The sequence below is a fragment of the Anarhichas minor genome, unplaced genomic scaffold, assembly GCF_050575085.1.
Source record: "Anarhichas minor isolate MPS153535 unplaced genomic scaffold, ASM5057508v1 ptg000026l, whole genome shotgun sequence".
In the NCBI taxonomy this organism is placed as follows: Eukaryota; Metazoa; Chordata; class Actinopteri; order Perciformes; family Anarhichadidae; genus Anarhichas; species Anarhichas minor.
The window spans coordinates 10,566,791-10,589,829 of record NW_027466472.1 but is presented as its reverse complement, the minus strand read 5'-3'; the positions used below and the strand labels follow the sequence as shown (position 1 = coordinate 10,589,829).

General features: G+C 40.4%; 3 protein-coding genes across 3 annotated transcripts in view; 2 read left to right on the top strand and 1 right to left on the bottom strand.

Moving 5' to 3' along the window:
* The window catches only part of prkd2 (protein kinase D2), a 33,233-nt gene extending 27,302 nt beyond the window's left edge, over window positions 1-5,931 (top strand). Inside the window, exons 13-19 of the mRNA XM_076100468.1 lie at window positions 98-170; window positions 512-618; window positions 1,851-2,012; window positions 2,210-2,308; window positions 2,486-2,753; window positions 3,421-3,506; window positions 4,130-5,931. Of these exons, the coding sequence (XP_075956583.1) occupies window positions 98-170; window positions 512-618; window positions 1,851-2,012; window positions 2,210-2,308; window positions 2,486-2,753; window positions 3,421-3,506; window positions 4,130-4,357 (1,023 nt within the window). The 3' untranslated portion in view covers window positions 4,358-5,931. The remainder of the gene's footprint in view (window positions 1-97; window positions 171-511; window positions 619-1,850; window positions 2,013-2,209; window positions 2,309-2,485; window positions 2,754-3,420; window positions 3,507-4,129) is intronic.
* Window positions 5,932-11,025: 5,094 nt separating this feature from the next.
* On the top strand, window positions 11,026-16,541 carry gpr184 (G protein-coupled receptor 184). Its single transcript, XM_076101044.1, has 2 exons — window positions 11,026-11,331; window positions 13,948-16,541. The coding sequence occupies exon 2, from the start codon at window positions 13,990-13,992 to the stop codon at window positions 15,010-15,012; it is 1,023 nt and encodes a 340-aa protein (XP_075957159.1). The 5' UTR covers window positions 11,026-11,331; window positions 13,948-13,989; the 3' UTR covers window positions 15,013-16,541.
* Window positions 16,542-18,404: 1,863 nt separating this feature from the next.
* On the bottom strand, window positions 18,405-20,452 carry LOC142959655 (prolactin-releasing peptide receptor). The gene is made up of 3 exons (XM_076101038.1): window positions 19,972-20,452; window positions 19,270-19,667; window positions 18,405-18,632 (listed from the first exon to the last, which is right to left on the bottom strand). The coding sequence occupies exons 1-3, from the start codon at window positions 20,432-20,434 to the stop codon at window positions 18,405-18,407; spliced, it is 1,089 nt and encodes a 362-aa protein (XP_075957153.1). The 5' UTR covers window positions 20,435-20,452.
* Window positions 20,453-23,039: the final 2,587 nt, after the last annotated feature.

The window sequence follows — 23,039 nt, the reverse complement described above, 5'->3', positions numbered from 1 at the left end:
GTATGACTTTTAGAACATTTTTTTAGCAATTTCATTCAATCTTTAGATGAATATACATGATGAGATGAATGTGTGAAAATATTTTGCTTTCCTACAGGATATTGGTACAGTGTACCAGATTTTTGCTGATGAAGTGCTGGGATCGGGGCAATTTGGAGTAGTGTATGGAGGTATGTACAGTAGATCTGGATTGCTGTATTTTGTGAAGGTCTAACTTAATAGGTTAAAGTGCTGTATAGGAAACAACTGTTTCTAAAGTTAAGAAACGGGATACAAGACAACACATCACAAATCCCTCAACCATAATACAATACTGATGCATGAGTGAGTATGGGTCTGTAACAGGGGAACTCCAATTTCACACACTCTGCGTTCGACAATGTTAAATCAATGAAGTGTTATTTTATGTACGTTGCAAACTCTGGATGACAGGGCCCAATATATGTTCACATCTATGTGATGTTGAGTTCACAACCATATTTTTAATTTGATACTCCCATTTGTGCATCAGGAAAGCACAGGATTTCGGGCAGGGATATAGCTGTCAAAGTCATCGACAAGCTTCGCTTTCCCACCAAGCAGGAGAGCCAGCTGAGGAATGAGGTGGCCATACTGCAGGTAAACACACACTGTAGCTGTAAACGGGTATAATACATATATATATACTAATGCTGACACAGTAACAGCCAGGTGCTTTGCCATTTTTAAAAGGAAAGGAAAACCCCCCACACTCAATAGTACTTATGGGTTTTTTAACAGGACAATAGTATCAAAGCACTGAGACAATCAGTGAGGGAAACATTAGCCTGGGCTCTGCGGTTTAACAATAGCCTGATTGAACATCTATAAAGATCAGAAAGGTCAGATTGCAAAGGTCAGAGTTATCTGATAGCTGCCTCCTAAAGTTGCAGCTTATGTTCCCAGTGATGAATCATCATAATATAAAATCATTATAAGAAGTGATTTCAGCTCGTCCACAGTCATTTGTAACACTTATTTTGTGTATGATATCTGCATTAGATGTTCTACTTAAAAATGAAGTGATAATTCGGTTGCCTTTTGAGAACACAATTTCTCAATCAATTGCAGTACTGAAAGTCATGCTTCACTACTCACTTTATACTGTTTGCTTATCTTTTCTTGCCGTAGAGATATGGGAGAGTCCAAATTCAAATCAATTATTCATCAATCAAAAGCCTGCCAGAATATAGACAAAACTACTGTCAAGAACAAACAAAAAGACTGTTTGTTGAGTTAAAGGCTCCACAACTTAGAAAGTATCCAAGTTACTGAAAGCCAGCATGTTTGAGAAAAAAAGTTTGAGATTAATGTTAATGTTTGGAAGAATTCCCTTTTTTTTTGTTCAACTTATTGTTTGTGTAATCATTTACAAACATAAATGCATTTAAATGTCACTCTCTAGAACAGCCAGGTTTCTCTGTATTAGGCTCACCAGCAGATGGAGACAGGAGACAGACAGGATGTGCATTGGTCTGTCTGTCTGCTGTCTCTAAAAGGCAGTTACTCACTTGGTCTGTCAGACTAAAAAGACTCTGCCACATTCACCAGCTTTCAAGTGAAATACATTTGTTAAATGTAAATATGCCTTCTGGAGAACATCTGGCATCTTTAGAGCATATCTATGTAAAAATCTCCCTTCTGTATTTCAAACCCTTTGTATGTGGTTTACCATCTTTAACTGTCTCTGTTTGTCTCTGTCTCTTCTCCTGTTCACCACAAACTGCCATGCACTTCCTGTCTATGACACTGTTTACTCTGCTCATTCAACCAAATCTGCACGTTTCCATATAATCCTGTATCCCCCTCATCGTTTCTGGTCCCTCTCTCAGAGTTTACGTCACCTGGGCATTGTGAACCTGGAGTGTATGTTTGAGACCCCGGAGAAAGTGTTTGTGGTGATGGAGAAGCTGCATGGTGACATGCTGGAGATGATCCTCTCCAGTGAGAAAGGCAGACTGCCCGAGAGGCTCACTAAGTTCCTCATCACACAGGTGTGTATGCACCCTAACGACGAAGGGATTTGTCGTGTGCGTCGATAAATGTCTGCCATGACATGGAAAGTGTTGCTGTTGCTGCATGATTTACGTCATTTTGAAAGTTTGTTTTGTTGTTTTGCCGCTGCAGTTGCGTCAAACTAATTCATATCCTGTTTTTCGGTTGCGTTATGTGTGTATGTATGTGTACGCAGATTCTTGCAGCTCTGAGACATCTACACTTTAAGAACATCGTTCACTGTGATCTGAAACCTGAGAATGTGCTGCTTTCCTCTGCTGATCCCTTCCCCCAGGTACACACAAACACACACACAGTACACACACATTCTCATTTTGGATTTTACACTCTGCAATGAGTAATTCACAGCACTTGTATTGCGGTCGCTCTGACGTGTTTCCTCACATCTATACACTGTTCTCAAATGCCTCTCTCTTATTTCACCACTCCTCTCACTTTCCATTCTACCCAGGTGAAGTTGTGCGACTTTGGTTTTGCTCGTATCATCGGCGAAAAGTCTTTCCGACGCTCTGTAGTCGGCACTCCGGCCTACCTGGCTCCGGAGGTTCTGCTGAACCAGGGCTACAACCGCTCGCTGGACATGTGGTCGGTCGGCGTCATTATGTATGTCAGCCTGAGTGGGACATTCCCCTTTAATGAGGATGAAGAAATCAATGACCAGATCCACAATGCAGCCTTCATGTACCCTCCCAACCCCTGGAAACAGATCTCCAGTGATGGTAAACAATGAGGGGGAGGGACAAGAGGAGATAGTTTACACTTAGTTGCCACTTTATTAGGTACACTCTGCTACAACTAATTCAGTCTAATACAACAGCCCTGCAATACATCCTTCTTCGTGAAGGTTTTCATGTCAGGTTTCTGTTGAAACTGATTTAGAAAGATGTTGATTGAACTGTATGATCATGTTGGAGGATGTAGTTTATGGTGCTGTTAAACTGTATTGAGTTACACTGAGAGGTGTTTGTTTTATTTTTTCCACCCTATTTATATCAATGAGGGTAGGCTGAATAACATCTAAACATACAGTTCAACAGCACCACAAACCACATCCTCCAGAAAATGATTATACGTTGAAGCAATATCTCTCTCTGAGTGTGTATGAGGAAGGTTAACATGAACTGTCAAAGCAGGACAAACCTTTACCAATTCAAATAGATTTAGTAATAGAGCCCTGATGCATGTTAAGCCACTTACTGCAGAAACTGGGTTATTCTCTTCATCATGATGTCATCTATTTCCTGTTCATCGCATTTTATTTCTACCAAAACTACATTAAGAGATCAAATTGTTCAGATGAAGTTGCAATACGAAGACATTGTCTTTTTTTCTGTCACTATTCAATTTAACTTTATAGACCGATCCGTATACTTTTTGTGTTTCCAGCAACCGACTTGATCAACAACCTGCTGCAAGTTAAGATGAGGAAACGCTACAGCGTGGACAAGAGTCTCAGCCACGTATACTTGCAGGTAGCATATATAGAAACTACTCGTATGCACACGCAAACATACACATTGTTTAATAAATGGTTTAGTCTCTCTGACACTTTTTATAACACTCTCTGCAACCATTATTCCCCAATTCAAAGTATAGGAAAGAGCACGTTTTCCAGATATGGTGCCTGCCAATCACCTGCACCTTTTTTTTGACTTCTGCAAACCCCTGAATATAATTTGTGGCCATTACAGAAATGGAAAATATAAACACCAGGAGCCTGCACTTACAAGTGGTGAGACAGAAGCTCAAGGCTGATATTTGAGAACTTTATTGAGGACCATTTAGCTCAGGTCTTTAATGCGTACAGGTCATCTTTCTCTGTCGGGTTAAACCAGTCCACTGTTGTTGTTGATGTTGTTGTTTTGGTGCAAGAACGTCCATGCATTAATAAAGCTTCAGTGTCAGGCAGTCAGACCAGTCGAGGGTTATCAAGTTCTTACTCGCACACATACAGATGGATACACACACGCACTGTCTTAAGTGATTACCGGATGATGTGCTATAAACACATCAAAGCCCATTAAACTTGAATCTAATTTTAGGGTTCCTGAAACTGAAATTTCATCCGTGTTTATTCCCGTTTCTCATGTCTCAGGACTATCAGACGTGGTTGGATCTGCGGGAGCTGGAGAATAAACTCGGCGGCCGTTACCTCACCCATGAGAGTGATGACAGCCGCTGGCAAATGTTTGCCCGGGAACATACTCTGCCTTACCCTGCTCACCTTGTGCCTCCTCCTGCTGACCCCGCCTCTGATGATGATGAGGAGGGCAAGGAGGATGCAGATATGCAAGGCCTCACTGAAAGAGTCAGCATCCTCTGACGAGAGCGAGAGAGACAGAGGACTCAAGCTTATTTAGGAAGGAGGAAGGAAGTAGGGAGAGGGAGGGAGGATTGGGATGGTCGACCTAGAGCCTAACAGAGACAAGTTGTGTTGTTTTAATGAGAATAGGGTCCAGCTGTCAAGACTTTCACAGCACAACATGTGTTTGGCAGCACTCAATTTTACAGCAAGAAATCCAATGTATCTCTTCAGGCAATGACTTCCTTTCTTTGCCTCTGCTGTTATTGGTCGTCTTTCATATTTTGAATTGTTGGACAATTTTCATGGTGAAGACGGCTCGACTCTGTGCGGTTGACCTGGGCGGCCTTTACGTCAAACTTCAAATTAGAATATCTCGCACAAATAAAGAGCAGCGTGTTCTTTTCCTCCAACCGCAAGATGCTTATCACTAAATGAAGCAGGAAATGCTTCTTCTCCACAGGTGATAAAGAAGTAGTGTTGGTGTGTTTGTGTTGAGGTGTTTTTCTAAACGAATAACGGTGACGATTGAAAATGAAACTGCCTCCCATTAAAAGAGAAGTACCATTTTGGTTTTGGTGTCATTTAATTGGACTGACGGGAATGACAGGCTCTTTTATGTCTTCAGTAAAGACCGGTCCAATCTCTTTCCGGTGACAAAAGACTTCCTCTGTGCTGGTAATTACTAATGTGCAGGCATGAAGTCAAACCCATTTACATTCACAAGTGCATCCCCATAATTGAATGTCCTGTAGTGAAAACTGGAGGTATTGATCTGGTGGCAGCATATCCTGCGGTAATTACCACGAGCGCTTTGAGCCACAATAAGCTCTTAGAAAAAAAACACGTGATTGAACATGTCATTTCGGTTTTAAATGAACTCAGCATTGAGCTGTCCATTACCTGAGTTGCCCACTCTCACCAATCAGTTGTGTATTTAAATGGTGAAGAATAATATGTCCTCACAGTTGCGTGTACATAAGATTCAAATACTGCCAATGAAAGAAGATTTTTTTTTATTTTCTTTTTTTTTTTTTTTTTTTTTTTACACCTGAGCAGGTAAATGGATGCTTCAACAACACAGCTACTTGTTTACTGTTGTTGACAGCAGACCCCTCCCTATGATATAAGTGCATAAACAGACAGCTTGGATTACTGAACTACATTTTGGAGAGTGTATTTAGTTTGATTATTGACAGCCTGTCATGTCAATATGTTGCATGTCTCTGTGAAGTAGTAGAATTGTCTAGATACAATAGAAAACATACTGTAGTGATGATGTTTTACCCATGTGTAACCTGACGTTTATGTAGTTGTCAAATGTGCGTAGACTATATACCATGTTTGAAAGGTCATACTAGCCTTGGTAACGGATAATACAAACCTTGAACAATATTCAATTTTTTTGTCTTGGATGTTTCATGTATTCATCTGTACATAACTGTCATCTATAAACAGAGAAAACACACAAAACTGATCACTCATGGATATGTGATGATGATTCAATATTAACATGTTTAAGAAGGAAGGACCATTACTGTCGGTCAGGTTTAGGACCTCTTATCATGCAGAAATAAAATACAATGCTAGTCTGACAGACTGTTATTGTGTCCTTTACTGAAGAAGAGCAAATTATAACAGATATGTCAAATTTAATTGCTGTTTAAATGTACATACATTAGGGCCAATGCAAATGTTCAAGAATGCATGCAACATGGACTTTAGATATGATGGATTTATGTTTGCATTTGAGTAGACACAAAACTTCACTCGTATCCGTCAGAGGACAAAGAATTGATTTCTTTTCTTTTACGCATATTACACCTCACAGACTGAGTGGCACTCAAGGACCCTGTGGCTATAGAGGCAAAGGGAGTGAATTGGTCTCCATTATGGGATGAGCGCACTTCAGCCAGCTACTCGGGTGGAAATACACCCTTATTTCCTCCTACACTACACCAATCATCATTGCCAAGTCCAACAACACAAAATGAAATAGTCTTTCTCTCTGTCTCCTTTTGTTTTTTTTAAGTGTGGGCCGCTTTATCACTATCCCGTCAGCTACACCTCCACAAGCTTTGCCCGGGCAAGTGGCAATAATAATAAGCAGAAGAGATCCAAACCTTGACATGTGTAAACATATAGCATGACTACTCGGATGAGAAAGTGTTCCATTTAACAAATTAGAACACTTCTTCTGTTCAATCTGAGCTTGAAAATGAGACTGAATTGCCATTTTGTTGAATAAATCTGAGGTGTGGATGTTGATTCAGAGCTCTAGAATTAGGTTAGTTCAACTGAGACATACAGTTGAAACTAACCTAACGTTAAAGAATATGACTGGTAATATTCAATGTCACTGTTATTCTCAACAAACCCCAGTAAAAGACTGTAATAAACATGTTCTGATTCATATAGGATGCTATACTTCCCTATCCTTGCCCTCAACCCATTGAGTCACATACTGATGATCGGGTAAAGCAACAATAAATATGTCATCTGAGTTCATCACAGCACAAAACATTGTGGTGTTTTCAAACCCGAGCTAAATTTGAATGATTAAAAAAAAGGCGGGTTTCCTGTAATCTTACGTCAACGTCCGCTTTCACAATTTAACATTCGTTTCAGCAAATTGTTCATCTATATTAGCCATCGTTGCTAACTGTTCGGCCACTAGCGGGTCTAATGAGGTTGTTGTAAGTATAACACAAGCACACAAGGCTTTCTACACTCATTGATGGGCACGCACTGCAGGCAATGGCACCAGATGTCGGCAGGTCAGGAGGATGAAGGCCGGGGAGAGAGATGGTTGGTTCGGCCCCATTAACAAGCGGTTCATACCTGAATCCCAGATGTTTCAGAAAAAAGGTTGTTAAAACTGTGAGGGGATTGGTTGTGATCCTTTAGCTCTCCATCAAGGGAGCTCTTCACAAGATTAATCCACCTCGTCTCTGTGTCATCATTTTTCGATAACTTAAATATGGTGACTGAGCTTTTTTGTATCCAGGGAATATGCATTGGCAGGAAGGCATAGCTAGCTAGCTAACTGTAGGCCGTGGTAAGTACTGTGTTGTAACTCATGATTGAGCAGCAGAACCACTGACGCTACGCAGTCTTCTTTTTGATATAGTGTTAGGGGAGGGGTTGTGTAGGCCCGCCCAAAAAATCCTCAACTCAAAAATGGTGAAAGACGGTTTAACGGTCCAACTCCTCAATTCAATACTAAATAATTCACAATAAGTCTTTTTTTCTGCATGTTCTCAGCAATTATTTTGACGTGTATAATGTTTACAAACAAATCACTGATTATACTTTACTGGGACTTTAAATATTTAAAACGGTTTACAATATATATATAGTTGTATTTATTTTTTAAAAGGCCAATAACTTCCTTAAACCGCTGATCACTGTAGTTTTTAGCAAATGTTACTCAGAAAGCAATAAAGAGCACATTATTTGGGGACTATTTTCGGAAGCACATTTGGTGTTTTAGTGAGTACTTTACTTTAGTGAGCAGAAAGGTTTGTGTAAGTGTATCGACTCAAAATAATCTATGGTGGCTATGTTCAGTTTAATGAAGGAACATCTCACCTGGCACTCATTGATGGGTTTTGAAACGGAATTTTATGGCATAATAATATATAAATAATAGTAAATAAACTATTTCCGGCTTTGGCTAGGCAGGCAGTATACTTGTCAGTGCGGAATCAATTAATTTGTTGGTTTTGGTTGACAATAAGTATTTTTTTTTATTTGTTTCCATTATTAAGTCAGCCAAGCTCAGTAATTCTGCTTCCTAAGATAACCATTAAACACATGTCAGTAACCACAGACAAAACAAAACCTTGTTAGCTCTGCAAATGTTTTTCTGTAATTGCGTAACATGATCACGATTGCACTTTTCTCATCAGCCATTATGAAAGCAGAACCATTGACCTGCAGTTTGGCCATCAAGTACATTAAACGGCTATGGGCCAGCTGCTGAGCTTGCCCTTGCAGTCAGGCATAATGCATTTTGAAAGAGACTAAATCAACAGTCTAAAACAATTTGCAAAATTGCAGAACATTTCCGGTTGTCAGACGGATGCAAAACCAAAAGGCACACCAGAACTCATCCTGCAGCACACCAGTCTCTCTTTACAAGAACTAAGCTCTAAAACTTTAGATTAAGAAGTTTAGGATAAAAAGACACTTTTATTGTTTTTATACAAATATTCTTTATCCTGCACATTTATAAAAATACAGAAATAGACCAAGCAGGTACTTTAAAATCAACTTATAGATGATTAATACTACTACTATTACTCCTAATAAATGTTTTGTGCAATAAAGACTTATAATGTTATAATGAAAAAAAGAGAAGATAAAAAAGGTACCTCCCATAAGGTCCACCATGTTAAAAACGTCTGCACACTGCACAACTCTTAAACATAGACCTATCACAAAAGTTCCACCTCATGTCAAAGCTTTCCTTTAAAGAGGAAGACGCAGCATAATGAGGTTACTGACCTACTGGGATATGACTACAGTCTTGCTATAAAATGCTATGTTACCTTCAAAAACAATGTCGTCAGACATTTGTGCAAGTTAAATAAACAAGCATACAAAATGACTTAATTTGCAATGCAATGTGTTATTGTGACATACTGTTGTAGCTCAGAATGGTTAATCAAAAGGTTGTAATTATAATGTATTATTGTGCACATCATAACAAGCACGATATGCATATAGCAGGAGCACTTTCGATTACAGATATGCAGCACAGAGTTTACTGCAAACAGTGTAATGTCTGCACTGCTCAGTATATCCATCATCCTAACAAGCTCCTGCTTCCTGAACTAAATTGTTTAGAGAGTCATGTGCAGTGCAGCAGACCGTCCTTCAAGTTGGAGCGTCAAAGCTACACAATGTAAAAGTGATTTTGCAACAATGAAGGTAAGAAAACTTTAAAATTTAAAGAATATAGGTTCACTTTTTTAAAAGTCTGAACACAATACTCACATACCCATATGTACATTCTGAGAGTTATTGGTTGCTGTAATATTTGTTTTCACTCATGCTTGTTATGGGATCCCTTCCTAATGCAATTTCAGTGTAAGAGATGGAGGAAAACATCCAGAGTCCTCATTCTGTGCCAAATTATTCCTCTAAATGCAAGCTGAAGCTTAAATCCTTCAGCTGTCTGAGTCACACAAAACAAGTTATCTTTGAAAATTATAGTCTTTTCACTCCAAACTTTCCTTCTTTTATAATCCTCTGCCACAGCTCAGTAGGGAAACACTGTCTAGTGAAGCAAAGTGTTGGGGATTTCATTTAAAAAAGGCTGTAACTGCCAAGACGACTATATATTTTGTTGTAATTTTGTTCCATTAGAGACGTTAAGAAGGGACCTCTTCACTGGCAGTATAGGCTACGATTACAGCAACTGATAAGTCTTTCACTGTATGGCCTGTCAGTGATGTTTTGACATAGACTTCGTAGTGTGGCCCTATCCTTTAAAGTTAATGTTATTAAATTGCCTTTGGAAAAATAATGAAAGATCATAGGACAAAGTGAAACTTAGATTTAGTTTCATATAGTTCACACAAGTTGCTACAGGATTGTGTGCACACTTGTTAGTGTGTTCCTCGGAAAATCCACTTTTTGAATCATGCCGTTTCCAGAAAGTAGGAGTTGATTTGCTACATTTCATACAACATAAACATCTGTAGCTTTGTGTCTGGCAACTGACGACTTAATAAATGCTTTCAAAATGGTAGATATGCTGTGACCACGGCCCTACTTGCTATTATTGAACTGTCAGCTGAACTTGTAAAGGTACACACACAAACACATTTACTGACCTTCTCTTTTTCATTTTCATTCCAGAGACAGACACTGAAACTCTGACTCGCAGAAGAAAAACCCAGAGATGTATAAGGGGTGTTGAGGTTAGAAAGCCCCTTTTAGAATATCTTCTCTTTCTAACCTTTCCCTCGCTGATATGTTTCTGTAGCGAATCTTAGGTATCCATTCTTGCTTATAGGAAAATACTCTACATTCACAGCTGATGTAAATATTTACTCAGCACATTAACGGATAGGCTGCAGGCTTCCTTCACATATTCTTTTCACAAACATAAAAAGAGCCTTGGATATTGCACTGACACAGGGTTGTTCTGTGTAACTAACCACACTCTTCATATCACTGCCAGGTGCAGAGCTCACGAGACGTAAATCAGACTCGGCTCACTTCCTGACTTCAAGCTTTTATGTGTTGAGCAGTAAAACGGTTAAAAGTACTTCATTTTTCTTACACTAAGTAATAATAAAGGTGATCAGTCTAACTCTGCGCCAAAGGGTATTATCACTGTTCCAAAGTAAAGTGAAAATATCCTAATTATGATTCATATTTACACTGGTTACACTATGAAACAACTCCCATCAATGTGAAAGTTAAAGGTTACATCAGTAAGGTTTAGGTATGCAACATGGTATCTCGCTGTCTGCCTGCAGAGTTTCAACTTCCTTTAAATATATTGCTAACACGCAGTTTCACTTTGTCTCTCAAGGGGTATGTCTGGTCCATCACAGTCTGGTGCTTCTCCCCACCCCTGAAATGTGCTTCCTCTATGCACTTGTACAGAACCAAACCGCCCACCTCATACATGTGTCTTCCCCTTTTTGTACCTCGTCTCATCCCTTCAGCAGCCTTGCTGACATTTCTACTTTGGCTGTCAAAGGCAAGTCATCTCAACCAGAGCAACAAAACAAGCAGCTGTAGCTATTGTATACGCCGGTAATAATCTATTTTAGTAACCTTTCCAGAGTACCATGTGGGACTACAGTGGCTTGGCCGCATGTCAGCAGCTCTGAAGAGTCTTCTCTGAAGATCGTCCTCTAACCCTCCTGGACTGAACTCCGTCAAACTAGAAGCAGCTCTGGAATGTGTGGAAAATCTTTCACCCACTGGACAGCTTCTCTTTTGCAATCAAGACGTCTTACCAAAATTAACAGGTGAGGTCATTGATTACAGTTCTTGCAGTTGATTACAGATGTGAAATGGAAATTGTACTAGACTGTTACTAATATCAGTAACAGCAAAAATGTTAAAAATGTGAGATATTTTTAATGTTTTGCAAGTAGGGTGTTGAAGGTATTAAATTAGTTTGAAAACTCACTTTCTTTGCTAGTTTTATTCTCGTCCCGGCGGACTGTTTTCAGGGGAAGGATGGTATGCTCGAGGCTATGTGAGTCAGCGTGGCAGAAATAATTAGGCTAGAAATGTTTTCTGTGGCTCTCCCAGCGGCGGTCATCTCACCAGGGTAGAGAGTGAAGTAGAGAACTGCTTGACAAGAAGAAATTGTGGAAAATAACAGAAATATACTGCACAGGTTGACTCTGATACCTTTGAAACACAGCTGTGGTATTTGGGAGGAAAGCTATAAAACATAAACAGTAAATCATATTGTTCTATTTTGCTTGGAAAAGGAGATTTGGTATGCAGCATATTCCCCCTCTTGAGAGAAGAGGCTGAAGGTTTGCTCTTTTAACGCCTCCCTGGTAACAAGGCTGTGTAATAACAACCAAGCTTAGTTCAGATTACAATACTAACAAACACATAGTTGGCTCTGATGGATGAAAGAATGGACCAGCTGTGTAAAGTAGGCTTACATTAGGATTATCATAAAATAAAACCGACACAATATAAAAACCATGTCAAAACCACATCAAAAGATGAAATCGTGTTGGAAAAAGGAAAAAGAAAAAAAACACATATTGATCGTAAAAAGCAGAGGAAAGAATTTGAATAGCACACACTTCACGACCCATTGTTCGTAAGAGGGGAATATTTGTGCACCCAGACTGATGACTAACCAACAGTCTGACATTTTTATCAGATTTATGAGCAAAACTTTCCGAGTCAGAACCCATTTCCACACGCATGCACACGCACGCACATGCACATACATACTCACATAGAAAGCCTCACACACACGCGCAACCACACATTATCGCTCACTACAGATGGTCTGACTCTAAATGGCTTCTCCATTATTGAGTTTGGATGGGACGGCCTATCTCTGTACAGACGTTAATGGCATTAGATGCTTCCTGAACACACCAGGGCCCAGCCTAAGCGATAGAAAAGAAGGCAGAGAAGAAACAAATATCAGAGAATGCCACTGTGATTCAGACAAAAAGGCACAAAGACACAGAACACAGGGTTCATTTCCTAATGCTGAAATCTCAGAGAGAGGCAGGAAATTGACGGAATATAATCTACATATAAAACCTTCATGAAAGCAATTGAGTGCTCTTTTACATAGAAAATAGCAACCACATGTTTCTGTAGGATATGATTCAAGGGCTCTACTCAAAGGAGAGACTGGTGACTTTGTTATTACTCATTTTTGGTTTTGGGCCTTTCTGTGCCATATCAGCACCAGCCACATTTTAAAAAGGAAGCAACACAGACTGATATCTAGGATGTGCCTGCCGCGAATCACACCTACAGCTCTGCAATGTACGACTGTGGCTATTGGAGAGCAGGACCGTCCTTCAATCAGAGGATCGGTGGTTCGATCCCCGGCTCCGGCTCCGCTATTTGCATGTCGATGTGTCCTTGAGCAAGACACTTAACCCCAAAAATTGCTTCCGTAGCCGTGCCTACGGTGTAGAAAGGTGATAGAATCTGAATTGTAACTTGCTTTGGATAAAAGCATCTGCTAATTGACTGTAATGTACAGGGACTGATTGTACACCCACAATGTTAATCAAGGAAGGAAATAATTGACGAATGAAGATCACATTACTTATTCATGCCAGAGTAAACATTTAAATACCTCTTGTACCGGGAAAATGGTTGAGCTACCCAGTTCTGCTGATGACTGTTACATCAAACATAAAACTGGAACATAAGTCAGTCTCTGTAAGGATATATTTAAATTAGCAACAACTGGTTGGGTCTGACTGTGGGTTTTTCCCCCCACAGAGCTGAAGTTGTATTAAGCACTGATTGCAGTAAAATGCAAATGCTCACTTAGCGGGTTCAGTCTGTGCTGCCCCTGCCTTTCACGTAGATTTAGACCAGGCATGCAGGGCAATAAGGGAAACAAATAGACAGTTTAACAAAAAGCAGCATTAACGTAAAAGGATGTAAACAGCTTGGAGCAGAGGTTTCAACATCTAATTTATCTGTTACAAAAGATTAGCTCCTCAATGTTCTCAGTTTCTGTAAAAAAAAAAGAAGAAAAAACGGGACATTTGGAAAAGAAATGCATGACATGTTTTCTCCATACTGAGCAGTTGAAGCAATAAGGAGGGGATTTTGACAATCTAAGTTTCTATTTGCACTGTGGGCTCCAACTGTTGTCATTATCGGTGCATGACTAAGCCTGTATCTTCCCTGGGGGTTGCCCAAGCACCATATACTGTAGAGCTAAACTACCTCAAATTCAGAAACATCACAGGACAACCAAATGATTTCATCTCTTGTGCTCGTTGAACCACCAAATAGGCTGGGGGATAGAAAATGTCCACGCTATGAATTCTATGGTACCATAGGAGTTAGCTTGCGTTGCCTGTGTCAAACTGAGAAACTCTTAATGTAAAACTTTTTTTTTTTTACAGGTGATTTTCTGACCAGGAAAGTGAAAGAAAATTACAGCAAAGATGAACGTCACAGTGAGAACAAACTCAACTGTGTGTGTTAACATTGAGGAGAGTGCCATCAGTGACTTGCTGATGTCTGTTTACATCCTGGCTTTTATTTTTGGTTTGATCTTCAATGTGCTGACCCTGGGCCCCATTTGCAGACAAGTGCGGCAGCAAAATGTTCTGGGAATCTTCCTGCTCAACCTGTCCCTCTCCGACATGCTTTTCCTCTTCACTATGCCCCTTTGGATCAATTATTACCGGCAGGACCACCACTGGAAACTAGGCGTTATGTCCTGCAGTGTAGCTGGCTTCTTCTACTACTCCAACATGTACATCAGCATCTACCTGCTCTGCTGCATCTCCGTGGACCGCTGCCTGGTGGTCACCTACCCGCTCCGCTCCAAGACCCACAGATCATCACGCTATGTCTGGGCACAGTGTGCCACTGTTTATGTTGTTGTGATAGCGCTGCACATCATGGTACTGGTCAATGACAAGCTCACTGATGCCCATGACGAGGTAAACAACAATGACCGCTGCTATGAGACTTACCCCATGCAGTGGCCCGTGGCCTTGTTCAACCTGGTCAGAGTGGGCATCGGCTTCCTGCTACCCCTGCTGGTGCTGGCGGTCAGCTACTGGAGGGTGCTAGCCACTGTGGGCCAGAGTCCCGGCTTGAGTGCCCAGGCAAAGCGAAAGGTCCGCCTGCTGTCCTTTGGGGTGATTGGGATCTTCTCAATTTGCTTTGCTCCATATCACATTCTCCTGCTCATTCGCTCACTGGTCTTCTACAATAGTAGTAACATTGTAGATACTCAAGGAAGTTACTGCCAGTTTGAACAAAAAATGCACTTTTCATTTTCATGTACTCTGGCACTATCCAGTCTGAACTGCGTGGTGGACCCTGTGCTGTATGTGTTGGTCAGTAACGGAGTCCAGGAGGAGGTGAAACTGTGCTGCAGAAGGCAAAGAAGGACACAGACAGACTGTGCTTTAACTAAATATGACACAAGAAAGTCTAATACCACCTTAATATGAAACGTAAGCTATGTGGGTGGATAAGTGCACCTGTGCATTTGTATTCATATGTGTGTGTGTGTGTGTGTGTGTGTGTATTTGCATGTAAACGTATGGCCTCATTTTCAAAGTTAGTGAGTAAGTAGCAGGGATATTTACGTCCCATAATCAACCCTTCGTGCAGACAATCAGACATCCTTTTAAAGAACCACATTTCTGCTTTGTTTGTTGTCCTTCAATCATATCCTGCACAGTAACGAATTGGCGGTTGAATAACACGCATCTCAGAGCTCTGTAATTGGATTGTATTCCCAGGTTCTGTTCTCCTAAGAGTTCTTCAGTGGCAGCCCTTTCTGCTTTGTGGCAACACCGCTGGAGCTGAAGTGCACTTGTGTTTTCCTTCCAATCTATACAAGGATGTTGTGATTGTGATTGTAGTTAAAGCATGCAAAAAATAAATTTATTAGCATGAGCGTTTATTGTCTAACCATCAGTGAAAAATGTTGACTGTAAAATCAAATGGTTTGAACAGGTGCTTGGCTGGTTGACTTTCAAAGAAAATGTGTGATGATCAATCTGTAGTTGGCATTATAATGATAAGCACATGCAAGCACTTAACGCCATTAAGGTTGATCATAAAGTTAAAAATAAATCATGCACAGCTGTGCGCTGCACAGGTGTCAAGTGGGCGAAGGAAGCGATCCAGAGATTCTTGTGTGTGTGTGAGAGGGTCTTATGTTAGAAGGAGGGAGCAGGTGAATGGAGAACATTGAAGCTGTTATTGCTTTGTTTTATATTTTGCTCATTATAGTGCATCATTGTTCATAAAAAAACATCGTCAAATAGGCACTTGACAAATATCCAGTGTGATCCCAGAGGTACATGAGGTTTGTACCATGTTCTCTTTTGTCAAAGCCTTTTATCTGTATACGGAGATAGGATATACAATATACAGCTATCTCTTGAAAATTACACTCCTCTACTACTAAAATGTTTTATCTAAATACAGTATGCTTCTGTGGAAATGTAACTGTTTGCCTGTCACATTGGCAATGTTTTTTTTCCAGTCCATGGTGACCGGATATTATAGGAAAACAATATGTTTGAAATGTATATGAAATATGTGAGTGAATAACATTTCATTAAAACGTTCCCTTATTGTGTTGGTAAAAATGTAATGGTGGCATAACTATCTCTCAAAACATTATTTAAGTAGGCAGAGTCGCATACAAGCTGATTGTTGCTCAGTGGGGGCGACTGTGGCTAAGTGGATAGCAGGGCCGTCCTTTAATCAGAGGGGCGGTGGTTCAATCCCCGGCTCTGCTAGTCACATGTCGATGTGTCCTTGAGCAACACAGTTAACCCCAAAATTGCTCCTGTAGCTGTGCCTACGGTGTAGAAATGTGATAGAATCTGAATTGTAAGTTGCTTTGGATAAAAGTGTCTGCTAAATGACTGTAATGTGTTAAATAATTGAAGGGTAAGGCTGGTGATATTTTCCATTTTTCTTATTTTCAACAAATCTATTAAAAGCTAATGAATTGATTCTATCTACCAGTACTGAAATCAAAGCCTGATAACATATTCCTCTGTGCCATACACTTGCATTGTTGTCCAAAAACTATAAATAGAAACATCATCAATGAACCACAAGCGCATGTTCCCTCATTATAGAGAACATGGGCACTGCACATAAATCAGCCTGCTGACAGAAATACTCACAAGAGTTCAGTATGTGTTATCCCTGGCTGAAAATAGTCCAACAACAAACCCGAACCCAAGATCTCCTGGTTGAGTAATGTTTGCGAGAAACTACAGTGCCACATGTTCTAGGACATTCTTTTTTTTTTTTTTACGTATATATTTTTGTGACTTTTGAAGATTTACATCTTTAGCAGGAACTGATGGGATAAAGACAAATTAAGGGCTTTGGAAAGTATTTAGCAATGGACTAATGCACTGTTAGTTTTGGTCCTCTTATGCCACAACTAGTGAAGAATCAATAAAAAAAATATGCCTACAAAGTCAACACACAGCAAAGAAATCGGATTGTTAAAAGATGACAGTTGGCATCAGCAGCATTAGCTGGGGAGCTGATCAGCTACACTGAGTACCTCAGTGGCTGCCAATTGGCTGCCAAATGGTATTTTGGCATTTTTGAGTGGGCTGGTTGGGTTTGTTGATGGACAATCTGCTCTGCACTATTATACTTGTATTCTGTGTAATGCATTGTTACAACCCTTCCAGGTACCAGTAGAAAAATGCATAATTTATTTATCATAAGCAGCAGAAATAATGTAAGCTATAGAACTCACATCATATTAGCCAGTTCTTTGGTGGGTCTTTTTTACATGAGGCATGTTAAAATATTGACTTGATAGACATTGACAAAGAAAGAAAGCATTAATCATACTTGATGGGTGACTTTATTGTTAATGCTCTAAATATTAAGCTGATCATTGTCTTTTTTCCCCAGACAGAGCCAATGCACTGGGTGTTTGTTCATCAGGTAACACATTTATGAATTTGGTATTGATAACATTTTTGAAACAGAGGTCTGATGGTGAAATACAACCTGCAGATTTAATCTCCCAGCGCTGTATTGAAGTGAACTGTGCAAACTACATATGCATGCACAAACACAAACCTATCTACATGTGCACAGGTGACACAGAAAGTTAGACATTGGAGCCAAACCACAAAGAACAACTACTAGATAATGACACCAAAAATACCAAGTAATGCATATTTTAAAATGAAAAATCTAATATAATGATTCAATACAAGAGATACATAACTGATATTGAAGCATAGACATTCAGTACTAGGGACAAAATAAAACAATCACATAATCCTCTTCTTGGTCTGTAATTCATGTTTGGTGAGAAACGTTCATTGAGTTCAGCTCCCTGAAGTCAAGCGTTTACTGTTGTAAGTATAACCAGGCCCTGCAAACAGTATAGCCACGCCTGCCCTTGCCACCAGAACCCCATGTTTATGCCCCTGCTGTCCTTTTTAAAGTTGCAGGATCTGCTTAGTGTCTATGCCAGCAGCTCTGCCATCCAAGAAAAACACAGGGATCCCAGTGGATGGCTTAATCTTCTTCATCAGCATACTAAACTCCAGTCTGGTCTGGATCTGCTTCTTTGACTCTTTGTAATAAGTGGCCTTATTAAGCACTGTCTCTGGTTACACTATACAACAGCAGCCCAAATGCCTTCAAGTCACACAATTCTGGTAAAGCATGGAGAAATCTGGTTTAAATGAAATTGAAGCAGTTGCCTTATTTTCTCCTGGACACGTCAGACATTATCATCAGTGTTACAGGTGCGGGTGTTAGCTTGGGGTTAAGGACAGGGCTCTGTTGTCAGGAGCTGCTAAAGCAGTTGTATCATAGCTACCACGTTCTGAAATCAGCTCCTGGACGTCGCCCTCTCCACCATCCCCCTCTGACGATTGCGGCAAGGACAGAGGTAGCCTTTCAGGTGCATGCGCACCTTGCTGTGCAGTGAGGCGTAGATGAAGGGGTTGTAACATGCAGAGCTCATAGCCACTAAATGACAGCAGACTTGTAAGACGTTTATATAGCGCTTCCCTATGATGTGAAAGTCCGGGTCCAGGTCCAGCAACAGGTTCAGCACCTACACAGTGGCATGGGAAAACTTGTGTTACAGCCCTAGCTGTAGTTATTTGCATCAAATCAGTAGAGAATATTTAAATTACTAATTCTTAAAATACATTGAACTTGAAGTCACTTTTGAAAATGTCTGACGAAGTATGTAATTACTCTTAGGTTGAATGCTAATACTAAATGACTCCTTGTTAGGCTTTAAAACCTGATAGCCATGCGCCAATTTCAACAAATTTGCAACATGCAAGCTGCAATTTATACTGTAACTAGATCATTTCCTCTTTCTCATTTTGACAACTAATCCCTGTAGGACCCTGTGAAATGTGAAGCTGCCACCATTTGTGATTTGCAGGTCAGCAAAGCACTTTGTGAAAGGGAGCCCCAGGTCCGACTGCAATTTAAAATTCTTCCATGATGATGAAATCCTAATCTGTTTGGCTTTTGCATGGCTCATTGTGGATGTAATGCTGGTTTTGTGGACATTATGTAACTGATGATGAGGTTCTGTGGTTAATGATGTAAAAAAGCTTCACTCTCTTTATCTGCTGTTGAGTTTATGATTTGCTAGCAGGTACCAGAATGAAAACTTAAACTCCCTGCCAAGCTTCACTCCCAAATGAAAATCTTCCTGAGGATCTAAGACTCACCTGCAGGGGCAGCCAACACAGGGCGAAAGCCAGCACTGAGGCCACCAGGAGAGTAAAGGTCTTCTTCCTCCTTCGGCTCCAGCGCTGCTGGCTGTTGGATGCCTCCCCAGGTACTGAATAGCGTTTTAGGCTGACAGTGATTGCACAGTAGGATACGCTGACCGACAGCAGCGGGATCATATAGGAGGCAATGAGGGTGAAGCAGGAGTAGAGCAGCCGCAGATTGCCACTATGTGGCCAGAATTCCTCACACACTACTAGGTCGATGCCATTGGGTCGCAGGTCCATATAGTGTGTGTAAAGAGACTGAGGTGCAGCCAGGGCCAGAGATAAAACCCAGACACCCAGAGTCACTGCACCACAACCCCAACCAGAGATCCTCCTCCGTACTGGGTGAGCTGGGACAGAAAGAAAAAAGAGATGGCATAGATATAAGAACCAAAGCAAGATATTGTTTCACACATTTTAGCCAAAATGTTCATTTGTTTTAAGTGTTATAGCATCTTCAAATTACTCCTATGGCATACGTTTTTTGTAGAAAAATGATCCTGGTAAAAATGTCTTGTGTTAATTTCAGCCCATCTGAGGTTGAGTAATCAACATGCATTGCTGTCTACCATGTTTTTTTGTATGAAATGCTTTATTGTTCCAAAGAAAGACATTTTCAGATCTAGAGTATAGAAATAATTGTATATCCCTTACCTACAACAACATAGCGATCCACAGCAATGGCAGTGAGTGAAAGCACAGATGCGAACACTGTGGCACATTGCAGCAAGGGGACCAGGTGGCAGAGGAGTCTCCCAAAAGCCCAGCCATGGCTGTCAAAGGCATAAGACACAGTCAGTGGAACACAACTCAAACACATCAACAGGTCTCCAGCTGCCAAGTTACTAATGAAAAAGTTGCTGGCATTATGGAGTTTCTTGTCAGACAAGATGCAAGCCAATAGGAAGGAGTTTCCAACACCAGCCACGACCACTACGAGGGAGTACAGAGGCAGGAAGAGAGGTTTGAAACGTAGAAGAAGCTCTATGCCTATAAACATGTCCAGGGGGTCACTGTGGTTGAGTCCTTGGCTTTTGCTGCCTTCTAGTCTTTCTCGTCCAGTTTGATGGCTGGCGTTACCGGTCACACTCAAATCCCCATCCATCAAGGTATCCATGTCTTTGGAGGCAACCTGAAAATAAGGGAGAGCATGATCAACAATAAATCAGTAAGCACTAAGTAATCAATCAATCAAGGTGTCGCTGTGTTTGAGTAACGTGAAAACTTCAATTTGTATGGGTTTACAGTGATAAGTTATACATTTCTCCTTATGTTCCAGACCATTGCTTACACCTTCTCATGAGAAATGTTTTGAAGTTTTACAGACTTGCCTCGAGAGTCCTCAGAGATGATGGACATATTTGTTGTGCCCCAGTGCCTTGTGATGTATCATACTTTGGACCATCATGCATCTCGGTGCCATTTCCTTCAAAAAGCTGTTAAATCCAATTTCTGAAGACATAAGGTAGGAGTTCACAGCCATAACAATATAATAGAGAGGGGACATTGATGTAAACTCTTAAGATTTAAGGGATTTGGTCTGCCCTGAATTGTCAAGAATATAAAAATGAAGTATTTTTCTCAGAACTTTATACGATAAAAATGATCTTGATCTGTAATTCAGGATAATTCAGGCAGATAAGTATTTAAAACTAATATTACAACTCTGCATGATGCACAAAACATGGTATTAAATAATACAAAAAACTACTTTGTTGGTATATGTTGCTAAAATCTGATATGCTACCAACTTACATTGTGTCAGCAATGTAAGTACTTACCTACGTAAGATATAAGAATATTTCCACTCTATGCCTATCAACTTCAAAGCATGAAAAGCACAGGTGTAATTAACGCCTTGAGAAATGAAGGTATCCTATACGAGTATGCATGAGAAAACCCAGTGTGTTGGTGAAGCCAGTGGAATGGAGCCCAGCTTAAACAAGGGGCTTATTGGATCTGTTGTCATATATTCTCTTTTCTATCCAACGCCTTCAAACCACATTCTCATGCAGTTGGCTCGGAGGCTTTGTGTAGCTGTTCTCCATTCTGTGGCCTTTAACTTTGGCAGTTAACAGAAAACAACTGCTCCATGCTCTGAGTAAATTTCTGCCTGCACTTCATACGTTTTCTTTCTGATGTCTTTGAATCTTTTTATGAATGTCAACTTCTCTGGCTTTTGAAAAAATAGATCCTGACCTTTGTCAGATCAGATTTTCTGTCCCTTCAAGGATTTGTTGTATTTGTTTTTGCTCTTAAAAAGGTCTGTGTGGAAATGCAGTTGAAAGTAAATATTGATTGAAAAGTCTCTCAAGATAGTGCAAGTTGTATTGATTAAAAAGTGACTTTCCTATTTAGAAGTAAGCTTCTGAATGCAATGATGTTTTGCAGTAAACTTTTCGAGTTACGAGAGTATTGTTGGACAGTACGGAGGATTATGCTTCAGATGTTTGAAAAGTTACATTTTCCCTTAAACTGCTGCTTAGTTTCTGTGAAATGGGTTACCACCAAGTGAAGCAATCAGTTAGAAAACCCATTCAAATTTCTGGAAATGATCAGGAAAGTGTGTTATGGTTCAGTGTATTGTATTTTGACATGTAAAAAACAGAGTACCACATGCTCCACTTGATCTTTCATTCCTTCATAAGAGAGGCCTGACCCAGAATGAGCATCACCCAACATACCCAGTTCCAGCCACATAATTTACTGAGGACAATGAGTGCAAAGTCTTCCACGGCGTCAGTCATGCCAGACAGGGCTTGAAATATAAACAACAACAAAAACACAGAGTCCCTCTGCCTCTGTGTTTTGAATTAGGAAATATCTAGCGGGGCACAGCATGGTTTGTTTTCCTCTGTAACAAGATTGCATTGAGGACAAGGAAAATAATGGCAGCACAGCAATCAAAGGCAGAGCCAGATCAACAGTTACAGTTAGAGTCTTCAAATAAACTCACAGTAACACAAGCAAAACAGAAAACCTAGCTTAGTCAAGAGCCCTATTACAAAACTAGAAAAATCCACAATGTCAGCCGCGCCGCTCGCTGACTAACCGGTTTCAACGATATCCCACCCTGGAGATCTTGGGGAGAAGAGACTCAGCTCCTCTCTCTGCATGTGCCACAAGATCAGCTTCCCTGCTTGTCATTTGTTTGCCTCCCTGATGAGGAGGCCCGCACCGGATCCCAGTGCTCTCCTCTGGGAGTGGGTGGAGCCCTCTGGCTGGAATGTAGGTACCTCTAATTACCCTGCCCCTCAGTCCCTTACGCCTCAGGAACATTCAGAAACAGTGGACCAAATGTTTTTGACACATTAATATTGCTGCTTATTCAAGAAAGCCACCAATTCCACTAAAATTGTTTTGTTTTGTTTGTTCATTTGTTTTGAAGGTAGTTTTATCTCTGACTAAAGCCTCTGGGATTTGGAAGTTAATTAAACATAAGATAACTGGTTGCAATTCAGCTTTACACTGTATGACTGTTTTTTAATGTTCCCAAATTTTATTGAGCATAAGCTCCATTAGTGTACTGAAATCCAACATTCAGCATACATTTTATTCAGATTTATTTTAATATTTCAAATCGCATTGGACATCCTATTATTTTAGGCCACCTGCTGCTGGCGCTTGAAGAAAATGACGAAATCATGATGACCTCTCCTCTGGATATCTGTACCAAATGTCATTCCAATCTATCCGATATTGCTGCGATATTTCAGTCTGGA